The sequence below is a fragment of the Carassius carassius genome, chromosome 9 (genome assembly GCF_963082965.1).
Source record: "Carassius carassius chromosome 9, fCarCar2.1, whole genome shotgun sequence".
Taxonomy (NCBI): domain Eukaryota; kingdom Metazoa; phylum Chordata; class Actinopteri; order Cypriniformes; family Cyprinidae; genus Carassius; species Carassius carassius.
Window position 1 is genome coordinate 18,746,517 of NC_081763.1, and position 12,276 is coordinate 18,758,792.

Sequence of the window (12,276 nt, forward strand, 5' to 3'; positions counted from 1 at the left end):
ACAAGATTTATTTTTTTATCTGCTCTCTGGTGTAGTTATTACTTTTAAAATATTAGTTGCATTTCTGCTGAGATTCATTTCTGTTCTTGGCATATGTTACAGGAGTATTTTCAGCATATTTACCTCTCAGTGAAATGGAATAAATGTTGTAACTGTACAAATATCAAACCTTGTTTGCTGTTTTTACCAATGTTGTTTGATACATTACACCCCATTTTGAAAAACAGCTTCTGCAATAAAGATTTCTCTTTATAATATTCCGTTTATAATAGGGAATGCACTGATCAGTTTTACAAACAAGTTGATAATTATTTCCATGTTATGGCCGACAACCAATGAATGACATATTAGAATTCCATACTATTGCCTAAATTATCTGCTTAAATCTGTTTAAGATTATATTTAATAATGTTAAAAAATAATGTTTTTACAGATCAACTTTATCTTTGCCATCATCTAACAAAACTCACTTAACCTCTCCAATACAAATATATTGACATTCACACCAACCACACCACACTGGTATGTCATCTGTAATCATTAAATACTCTAGTTCTTCAATGCCAGATGGATTCTGATTGGCTGTCAATATTTTTAGCCTTCATCAGCCGAAATTAATTACAATTATATTGTTTCTTTGTGTCATTATCACTATAGTTGTTGTGTGGGTTTTCCCACCTCATAGAATTATTAAAAATTGATTATTAAAACTTCAGTTATAAATCTTATCCAGGGAGATTTCTTAAAAGCATGTTTATTTCAAAGGTTTAGAAACATTTATAACTCTGAATGACAAGCGAAACACAGAAGGGGAGGCGGTGTGGTTCTAGTCATCCTCATCTGAGGGAGGCTGGTCAGCGGCTGCCTGCTGTTTCTGCATCTTAGCCATGAGCTCTGAGGGAAAACAAAATACACTACAAATAAATGTATTGTTATTAATTTCATAGTATATATGATATTGGTGAGTGAAAGGATCAGGGGTCTATGAATTGTCCAAACCTATTCCAGGTATTTGTGATTAATGCAAAAGACTGTTAGCCTCAAATTACACCTTTTTAAAAGGGGGGGGGGGGTCAGTAAGACACCCACTTATTTTTTAAATAATGTTTGTGGAATCCATGATACATTTTTCCAGGAACATTATAAATGTCTTTAATCTTAGTTCTGATCAATTCAATGCATCCTTGCTGAATAAAGGTATTAATTTCTTTCCCAAAAAATCTAACTGACCCCAAACCTTTGAATGGTAATGTATGTTGTGTTCAATTCAAGGTTTTATAAATAGATGAGCACCTTTGGCAGGGTTGAACACGCCATTGGTCTGCTGGTTACAAACGTAACAGCGCTTAGATTTGCGGTAGTGCTGGAGAGCACAGGCCTCGCAGAAGTAGTGCCGGCATCTGGAAAACAAAGACATTACACTTCTTAATTGAGAATATGAGAATGTGTTACAATGACATGCAAACACAATGTCAAATGATTTAAATATGATGTATAGAGGCTGAAGCAAAATAATGGGGATGTGTTGCTTTGGTAAGAGGAGTTAATATAATTTGCAATTCAAACTGGACATGGCTTAGTGTAGCACTCACTTTGTGATAATGGGGTTTTTAAACGTCTCTCTACAAATGAAACACTTGAAAGGAAGATCTTCTTCATCGCTGCTCACTTCATAGTTCTCCTCATCTGTGAGATAAACAATATGTCAGAAAGCAAACAAAAGAAACTAAATGTCTTCAAAGACCTGTAACTAAAGATGGCTCACCGTTTGCCCCGTATCGTCCTTCTTCCAGCTCTCGCTCAATCTGCCAGCCGTGCTTATAGTCAGAGCGGTCGTGAAGAAACTTACAGCTGTCTGAGAATAAAAATAAAATATGTTTGTTTCTGCCATGGGTGTTCACATGAACCTCTAAAGAATGACAAACAGAGAGGAAAACTGTTGCTTACTCACCTCCAAACCCACAGAAGCCAGTCTCTTTATAGTCTTTGCAAATGTCAGGCTGGTAATCCCATCGTACTGTGGCCCTCAGGTGCTCAGGTGCTCTGATTGGTCCTTTCCTATCACATACAAGACATTATGGATCAGTTAAACATTGTGTGTCCTCAAAAGCCGATGGAGTCTCAGCGAACAGGTTCAGCGGCTCATTTCTACTGACTCACCTGACCATACCAGAGGAAGCGTTGCCCATGGTGGAGTCCTTGGGTTTAATGTATTTGTGGTAGTTGTTGATGCCGCGATAAATTTTATCGTCTTCTTTACCAGTGAGCTCCTAGAAATAAAATACAGGCATGCCACTGAATGAACAGATTGTGATTTGTTGACACCCAAACAACATGTGACCCTGGACCACAAAACCAGTCTTAAGCGGCTGGGGTATGTTTGTAGCAATAGCCAAAATACATTGTATGGGTCAAAATTATTGATTTTTCTGTCATGCCAAAAATCATTAGAATATTAAGTAAAGATCATGTTCAATGAAGATATTTTGTAAATTTCCTACTGTAAATATATCAAAACTTAATTTTTTTGATTAGTAATATGCATTGCTAAGAGCTTCATTTGGACAACTTTTTTGCAACCTCAGATTTTCAAATAGTTGTATCTCAGCCAAATATTGTCCGATCCTAATAAACCATACATCAACTGAATTATGGTCATTTTGTCTTTGGTCTCCTGCTTAATATATTCTTTTTGAAAAGACACAAGGGTGAGTAAATGATGACAAAATGTATAATTTTTGGGTGAACTAGGCCTTTAAAAGCAGGTTTATCCTAATATCTGTTGAATTACTACAAGATTGTTTCCACATGCTTTTATAAGTCACACAAAGGTGGCTCGACTAAATAACTGAACTGATGGTTATCTTCTGAAGATATATTTATAACTGAAAGAGTGAATCTTCATTAAACAATTGTGAAACTCAAACACTGTTTTTCTGTGCACTGCTGTAAAGCCGTTTAGATGCAATCTGCATTGTAAAGCGCATTATATGAATAAATTTGAATTTACAATATTGGTGCTTGTTATTGCTGTTCATTGTACCTCCTGGACCTTCTGGCTGCGCTCAAAAATGGCCTGAGCATCTTTGTCCCTCTCTGTGTCCAGCTGATAAAGAGCAGTGGCCCCCATGTCATCTGGTCCTTCTGGTTTCTGCAACAAACAGTAATACGCTGCATTACACGAATCAGTAGCTAAAGTTACAGCAACATGTACAATCACAAGTGGTTATGAATTAAGAAGGTTTGCTACAGTATAAATCATTATATCACAGATAAATGTAAACCCACTCACCGCTGACCGAGTCGACTTGTAAGAGACAGTCACATTCTTGTCTTCTTTCTCCTCTTCACTTTCACTTGATGACACTTCTTCCCTCTCCACTTTCTTTGTCTATAAGGAGGAGTGGGCAGCAAATGACGGGTAGTTATGGCTTCGGTGTAAACAACAGCTTCGTAAAAAAAAGACTAATGATGCAGATTTTACACAACACATAAAGCGCCGACATACTTTCTGAATCATGGGGTTCGCAACAGCTGCTTTCTTCTTTCTGACCACAGCACTGCCCTCCTCGCCGCTACTTCTGTCTGAGGAACAAACACACACTGATTTAACACACTTTGAGCTGCACAAATGATTTCAACGTGAATACTGACTAAACGTACGGACTACATAAAACTGTCCAGTCCAAACATGCATTACTGAGCTCCCATGAACAAAAAAAAAAAAAGATTAAAAATACCTTTATCGCTATCACTTGCATTTCTTTTCCGTGCGGAAAATGTCTTGTTTGATTTCTTAAAAAGAAACTTGCAGGTTGTTTTTGGCTCCTCGGACTCCGCCATCTTTGCCTTTGAAAACACTAGAGTCAGGAGTGAACGTGAGGAACTGCGGTTATAGTGCCTCTTGTGTTTGGGAGGAACTGTAGGATCAGTGGAAGTGCACAGTATTTCATGTTGTCAGACATCCCAACCTGCAAAAAGTCATTTCACCCCCCCCCAAAAAAAGGAAGGAAATACATCTCTCAGCTGTAGTCACACCTTCTCAGTGAGACTTTGCCTATCTGAATTGGAGAACTGAGATATATTGGAGCAGCCTTCCCTGTGCTTAGCCTCCCTAACATGTTGTGGTCCCTAACAGATATAAAAGCATAAAATATTATTTCTATAAGCTATAGGCCTATGTAATTATTCGTTAATTATGTTTAAATATGTAGATTACTTTCACTATTTATGTAATCTGCTTATACAATTTATGTAAACTGCTTTTATTTATTTTTCATTGCAACTTTAAACGGGTCTAAGGAGTCGGTTGTTTTCATGTAGCCTTGGCAACTAACCTGAATAATATGCAGATGAAATTAAACCTGTCAACTCACCTCAACATGCCTTTTGCAATCATATAACCCGCCATGGGCAATGCTTGAGCAAGACTGTCATTATGTTTGACACCTATAAGACAGGGGTACACTTTCGTGTAGTCTGCCGTAAAATGTGTCTTATACTTTTTTGTTTTGTGGCACTCTCCCTCTGCAATGGTACTCCTAGTATCATTGGTACGTTTCTAGATAGACATAACTGATAAATTTTGTTCGGGACAAGAGATAAAAGCCCGCCCACACTGACAATTGATTGGTTGATTTGCAGAAACAGGCCAATCAGGATGCTCTCTGTCTTACATGCGCTTCGCACACACGCACATTAGCACACACACGCAAGGTCTCTCGCTCCCTCTCCCTCTCTGCCGTGCGTGCGCTACACGGTTTGAAACACAGTATCTGTTTCGCATGCGCGCTTTTGCTCGCTCGGTATAGATTCCGGGAGATTTTAACTAATTTGCGGGTCTCAGGGAGCCGCTTTCAATATGCGGGAGACTTCCGGGAGACTTGGGATGTCTGTGTTGTGCTACAGTAATAATACAGAGATGTACGTAATCACACGATGAATGGCGGCACGTTTTGTTGATAGATTAAAACAGAACAACCTTGGGAAGCGCTTGGCAACAATAACATTTTATAAATTGTAATGCTACTAAATTTTATATCGGGTTTTAGATATTTTTAATGTGCATTTACATATGTAAAATAAAGTAAATAAATACATTGGTTTTTTTGTTTTGTTTTTTACTTAGTTTTAGGGATTTGAAGATGGTCACCTTCTCAAGTACTCCTCACTGCAGACTGTAGCGCGGCGACGTCACGTATGTACGTGACGTTTGTTTACCGCGCATGCGCAGTAACGTATATGTATTTACCGTAAATACGATTGTGTGCCGTACGCGCCGTACTGACTGTCATTAATGCGCATATCCAGGTTCATTCACTTCCGGATGTTCGTAAGGTATGGTGGATATGAGATATTACTTTTGTTTTCTTAGAAATTTGCGTTTAAATTGCTTTTAATTGTAAGAATGCTTTGGTCATAATCATAGAGAGTGTCATTGCAAATGTGTGCGATTTCAAACACTTATGACATGTTTTATGATATAGTATTCGAATGCTGGTCTTTCAAAGTCTTATTTCGCCTAACATGAACCATTAAAGATGTCTTAAAATAGAGCAGAAAGACTTTATTAATGTTAGTAAAGCCATTCCCTTATGAAACAAAAATATATTGCAGTATATTGGAAAATATCATGTAATATATTAGGCATATATTCTTATATATGGGATTTAATATTTATTTTTCCAATATATTGCAATATATTGAAAGCGGCAATATATTATATGATATATGTATCATCAATATATTATTCAATGTATTCAAATATATAATATATTAGAAAATAAAAAGGGAAAATAATATATTACAATATATCACAATATATTTTAAGAAATATATTGGTAAATATATTTTCCTTTCGTAAGGGGTTGATAGTTGCATGCATTGCAAAAAAAAAATCATATTTGTAATCTTTTTCATTAACATTATCAAAGATTAATAGATACTGTAACACATGTATTGTTCATTGTTAGTTCATGTTAATTAATACATTAACTAGTGTTTACCAATGACACCTTATTGTAAAGTGTTACCTCTTAAATTGACCTTCATATATCTTAATATGACTTTTTGGGGACATTGTCAGTGAGAAGAAATTCAGAGAAGAGACCCCACTTCATGTGGCTAGAGTACTGTAATTATCTGTTTCTGTTTCTCTGACAGACTGTATAGCCCTCAACTGTAAAATTTTCAAATTGAAAAAAACTTCAAACTTTCAGGCCATGCTTTCTCAAGCCAAGCCAACCTAAATTTTGACTTGAGAAAATTTATTAATTTAGTTGATGTTAATGCTGGTTATAATTTAATCTCTTAGGTAGTTTACAGACAAAGCAAATAACACTTTTTCTAACACCATGCTATAATATATTTAAAAATACATTTAAAATATTTTCCTTGTATGGCTCTTCTGCCTTTCTTCAAAATGATTTAATTTTGCTTTAGTATTGTTTGTTCTTTTATGTAAATTAGGTGTAGTGAACTGGAGTGCATTGTCTGAACAATACAACCTGAGTTCCCGGGCGTCATGTTCTCTGACCCAGTGCCTCCGGTGCAGTGAGATATTTAAAGACTGTCCACCTGGCTGTGAGGAATCGCAGGAGGAGGGTCCTGTGTGGGTTTGATTCATTCAAAGAATTTGAGGGCTACTGCTTGACTTATTGTTTTATCAGTGATGGAGGTGAATTTCAGATTTTTTTTTCTTGTGTCATGTCTATAGTCTTAATCTATATTTGTGTATACAATTATATTTTCTTTTTTGTTCTTTGAAATAAATAAAAAAAAGATCACTGTCATCAGTTTGGTTTTTTTGGAGGCACCTTGCATAAAATGGGATGCAGACACTGAAAATATACTGTATGTAGTCAACTGAACTTAAAACTACTTTACTGGCTTAAATGTTTCACATGCAGAATTGCCAAAGCAAAAGAAAAATGTCCAAATGTATAGTAAAAAAATTGATAAACAAGAACCATAGCAAAAGAAAGATTAAAATAAGAAAGGCAGTGGTTTGCACTTAGAGCAAATGGCTATAGATTCTATTTATTTCTGCTATTTATATTACTTATTGCAAATAGTGGCAATTATTTGCACCTCAGTATTGTAGTACATTATAAAACAGTATGCAATAATGAGTGTAAATTATAATTTTAATTCAAATTATTAAATGGATGCCAGCATATTAGGACAATAAAGCCCTCCCTCAAAACTGTTTGATTATTTCCTTCGTTTTTATTTAAAATAAACGTTTTTCTGATTTGATTTGAAATTTGAAAAGTTAGGGGAAAAAAAGGCAGATTCGGACCGGATCGATTGCATCAAATTGTGAACAACACACGTTTTACCATCTGCTCTATTAGAGCCGACGACGACTGTACTTTATCTGTATTAATTTTGACTAGCTCAATAAGAAATATAAGGTGCCATTAAAGTGTAATATAAGTGCAACAGGATGTTAATATATTGTAAGATACTACACAGATATTACAGAATAAACTTTAAATCCGTATAATTTTACCTCAGATGAAACATGGTTAAACATGGTTGTTTTTCCCGTCTTTTTTACACCTTAATGTTCTTTAATACTTTAACGTTTTATTAGAGTTTTCTTTTTTAAGTATGCGCATCGTTTTAATGCACGCACGACCCGAAAACAACTAACGTCATCACGCAATGCAAATTACAAGCGCATGCGCGGTAAACACATACGTTACGTACATACGTAACGTACGTACGTGACGTCACCGCGCTACAGTCTGGAGCGAAGGGTGTCTCCACCTTCTGGAAATGCAGTTTGGAATCAGGCCCTGTCCCAAATGGCACACTCCGGACTTGTGGACTTCCTCAGAGTCCACACTTCGATGACGTCATGTAGTGCAGACCTATAGGGCCTTAGCGCGAGTCCGCGAGGGTGCATTGAGAGGTATTTTGGGACAGACTCGATCGTCACGCCGGAAACAGGAAGAAGGTCTGGTTGACTTATCCCTCTCCATACGGAGCTGAATAAACTTAAAGGTCATCTCATCAGTCCCTTTATTAGAAAAATATCACAAATATCATTAAACAAATTACAGTCTTTAGCATAGAGAACAGGATTAATTTTAATTTCCCAAATAATGTGTCCATGTGAAATACACAGCCTGCTTTTACAGTTCTATAATTGTAAATGCCACCTGGGCATTAGAATAGATGTCATGGTTATTTAAATGATAAATACATTTGTACATAATAATACATAATGTTAAATTTTAACACAAAATTAAAATGAGTTTAAGAAAAATGTATAGGTTTCAATATTCATACTACGTTTATATGACTCATAAAGCCATGACATTCGGTTCTATTTATGTAATGAATCATAATGCGATCGTATTATTTAACGCGCTATTATTATGTTTGAGATATCAACTGGTCGATCATGTTTGTATAACTGTAAGTAACAACTGGTAAAATGTACGCCTATTTCATAAAAAACATTGATACTTTTACACTTAAATATTCTCTTTTTTTTTTTTTTTTTTTTTTTTTAAATCTTTATTAAATCTTTACGATACAAACAATAAGAACACACAAATAGAGTCATTAATACAGAAACAAAAAAATATATAAAAGAACAGAGCCAGGGGAGTTTCAAATAAATACATTAAAGATAGAGCATAACTGAATGGTTTTAGCAGCCTTCTTATTTTTTGAATCATGGATGGAATTGATGTACTGTTCCGTCTCCTTACCAAAAGCAATAAAAGAAGGTTTAGAATTACTAAATTTCGCTTTGTGAATATGATATTTCCCTAAAATGATCAATAGATTAACTAGGTATATTTCTTTCTGTTTTTTACTCTTGTTATCATGGAAGCCAAACAGTACATTTTTCCAAAACAAAGAAAAATCAGCAATAAGATTAACAGTAATGTATCGGGACAGATCTTTCCAGAATGTGATGGCATAGGGACATTGCCAGAACAGATGTACCATTGTTTCTGGACATATTCCACAAAAAGAACAGTTAACACATATGTCAAGCTTAAACCTAAGGAGATAATGCTTAGCAGGATAATACCTATGTATGATTTTGAAAGAGACTTCTCTTACTTTATTCGTAAGGAGATATTTGTAAGGAAGGTTCCATATATTCCCCCAATTCAGGTTGTTAACAAAGTTAGACCAATAAGGAACAACATTAGGTATGCTGGTAACATCTTTCTGGAATAAAGAGCGAATATTACGATTATTATTCCTTATTGTGATTGCGAAACATATTTTACCCACTGAGGTCAACTTAGGGTCCAAATCTGGTAGACAATCTGGTTTTCCAGCCCCTTTTAAAAGAATTAAAATACCAGATGGGATGGCATCCATAACAATTGCAAACTCTCTTGGGGTAACTGGAATGCCAAAAGTGTTAAGGAATTCAGAATAATTCATCAATGATCCACTATCATTTATTAGTTGGGAAACTAGAATAATGTTATTATTGAACCATGTCTTAAAAAATAAGGATTTATTCTTGAATTTAATAAGCCGATAATTCCAGATGAAGCACCTATGTGGGGAGAAATTATGTTTGTAAATTAATGACCATGCTAAGAGCATTTGTTTATGGAATTTAGATAAAATTAAGGGAATTTTTTCTATTTTATAATCACATAAAAGTAAGAATTCTAGACCACCAACCTTAGAGAAGATATAGTTAGGTATAAAATTCCATGTAGATGTGGGATTTTTTAGAAAATGCTTTATCCAATTAATTTTAAAAGTATTATTAAGGGTTGTAAAATCAAGAAAGTTAAGACCACCACGTTCAAAGCTGTTCATGATAACAGATTTTTTCACATAATGAGTCTTGTTTTTCCAAATAAAATTGAAAAGTGACTTGTCAATAGAATTAGAGATTTTTGTTGACAAACAAGGGGATAGCTGCATATGTAAGACGGGATAAACCTTCTGCTTTTGTCAACAATACTCGTCCTTTCAAGGATAAATCCCTCTGCAGCCACTGATTTAGCTTTTTCTTTGTCTTATCATTAATCAAATTAAAGTTTACAGAGCATCTCTCCTCCTCATTTTTCATTATAGTAATCCCTAGATAAGTAATCTTATCTTTGATTGGGATGCCATAGATCTGGGAGGTGTCGCTTTCTTTAAGGGAAAAAAGTTCACACTTCTTCAGATTTAAGCAGAGTCCAGAAGCTGCTGAAAATAATTCTATTGTTTTGATAGCGATTGCCACTTGGCTGGCATCTTTTAAGAATAGTGTAGTATCATCTGCTAGCTGAGTGAGGATAACTTCTCTTTCTGCAATTGAAATTCCTTTTAAAGTACTATTTTTAATATGGGTGGAAAGAAGTTGAGAACATAAAATGAATAGATAGGGGGAGGCAGGGCAGCCCTGTCGGATGCCTCTTTGCAGCTCAAATCTAGGTGATGTCCCATTTTTAAGTCTGATAGAGCTATTGCCTTTGCAATACATTGTTCTAACAGCTTTACAGAAAAAAATCACCAAAACCAAATTTCTCAATAGTTTGAAATATAAAGTTATGTTCTACTGTGTCAAAGGCTTTATAGAAGTCCAAGAAAAATATATAACTATCATCGGGGCATAAAAATGAATAATCAATTATATCTAAGACAAGCCGAATATTGTTTGAAATGTGTCTTTTTCTCATGAATCCTGATTGGACTTCATCAATAATAGGGTCTAAAACATTTTTTAATCGTTTTGCAATAATTGAGGCAAAAATTTTGTAGTCGGTGTTCAGTAATGAAATAGGTCGCCAATTATCTATAAACAGTGGATCTTTATTGGGTTTGGGGATTAACGTAATTAAACCTTGGGTCAGCGAAGGGGGTAAAGAACCCTTTTCAACACTTTCTAATATTACTTCAAGTAGAAAGGGAGCTAATTCTTGTCTAAAAGCCTGATAAAACTCTGCAGAGAGGCCATCAACACCAGGAGATTTGTTAGTTTTACAATGTTCAATTGCAAATGTAATTTCCTGCAAGTTAATAGGGTCATCGCAGAGTTTCCTATCATCTTGAGAGATTGGAGTGATGATAAGAGAGTTCAAGAATGTAGTGGATGATTGATGGCAATATTGAGATTTGTATAAATTACTATAGAAGTCCGCACAGAAAACAGCTATGCTCTTCGGATTATCAGTTACAGTATTGTTGATATTAAGTTGCTGGATTAAATTACATTTCCCATGATATCTTTCTAAGCCAAAAAAATAGGCAGAGTTCTGCTCCCCTTCTTCAATCCACCTTTTCCTTGACCTTATAAAGGCACCTTTTGCTTTGTTAGAGAAGATCTCATTTAGTTTAAGTTGTTCTGAAATTAAAGATAATCGTTCCTCTTCTGATATATCAGCAGGGTCCTTCTGGTACAAGGAAATTATTTTAGAGACCACTCTTTCTTCCTCCAGTTTACGTTTTTTTGATAAGATACTACCATAATTCCTCAAATATTGGCCAGTTTTAAATTTTAAAAGTTCTGAATTGCTACCAAAAGCATTCTCGGACTTTGCTTTATTCCAGAATTTCACTATTAGATTCTTTATATCTGATTTTACTACATCGTGTTGCAGGAGTGAACTGTTTAGTTTCCAGTAAGCATTCCTACATCTTGTGGAGGGGGCAGAGTGCAAAGGAATAAAGATGGAGACCGCATTATGATCGGTTAATGGGGTTGTGATGATATTAATTGATATTTTATCAATATTCAAATTATCGGAAACTAACCAATAGTCCAATCGTGAACGTCTGGTGGCACTTCTATTACTCCAAGTAAAAGCACTTATGTTAGGGTTGTTAAATCTCCATACATCAATCAAGTTAAATTTTTCCATAAATAATGTTAAGTTATCATTTACTGCAGTGGAAACACGTGGAGGCCAACAGTCAATATTGTGATCCAGAATCATGTTAAAATCCCCACCTATTACAATACCTGAATTTGGAAAGTTATTAAGTGTATTTTGTATATGCTTCTCTAAGGTTTCAAGTAATATGTCGTTCTCATGGTTAGAATTATATCCATATATATTAATAACCATCAAAGTAAAATTTTCAATGGTTAATACTTGAAAAATAAAATGACCTGATGTATCACTGACAGATAAAAGAACAGTCCCTGAAAAATTATATTTTAGAGTAGCAACACCGGCAGAATGTTCAGACCCGTGAGCCTGCCACAGATCATTCCCCCATTGGGATCTCCAAAATCTACCATCGTCCGGAACGGAGTGTGACTCTTGAATAAAACAGAAATCAGATTTGTGC

The 12,276-nt window shown here is 35.1% G+C and overlaps 1 protein-coding gene across 1 annotated transcript; it reads right to left on the reverse strand.

Annotated features, from left to right (window-relative positions):
• Positions 1-738: 738 nt before the first annotated feature.
• rnf113a (ring finger protein 113A) lies at positions 739-3,896 on the reverse strand. The gene is made up of 10 exons (XM_059558146.1): positions 3,741-3,896; positions 3,509-3,585; positions 3,293-3,391; positions 3,044-3,151; positions 2,161-2,270; positions 1,952-2,058; positions 1,766-1,855; positions 1,593-1,686; positions 1,294-1,400; positions 739-894 (listed from the first exon to the last, which is right to left on the reverse strand). Exons 1-10 carry the CDS (start codon positions 3,841-3,843, stop codon positions 827-829), a joined length of 963 nt encoding a protein of 320 aa, XP_059414129.1. The 5' UTR covers positions 3,844-3,896; the 3' UTR covers positions 739-826.
• Positions 3,897-12,276: the final 8,380 nt, after the last annotated feature.

Excerpts from the sequence above, each read along its gene's own strand:
- rnf113a (XM_059558146.1), bottom strand. The coding sequence starts at position 3,843 with ATGGCGGAGTCCGAGGAGCCAAAAACAACCTGCAAGTTTCTTTTTAAG. Across the intron at positions 2,059-2,160 it reads GCTTCCTCTGGTATGGTCAG|GAAAGGACCAATCAGAGCAC; the intron begins GTGAGTCAGTAG and ends TGTATGTGATAG. Across the intron at positions 1,687-1,765 it reads AGGACGATACGGGGCAAACG|ATGAGGAGAACTATGAAGTG; the intron begins GTGAGCCATCTT and ends TTTATCTCACAG.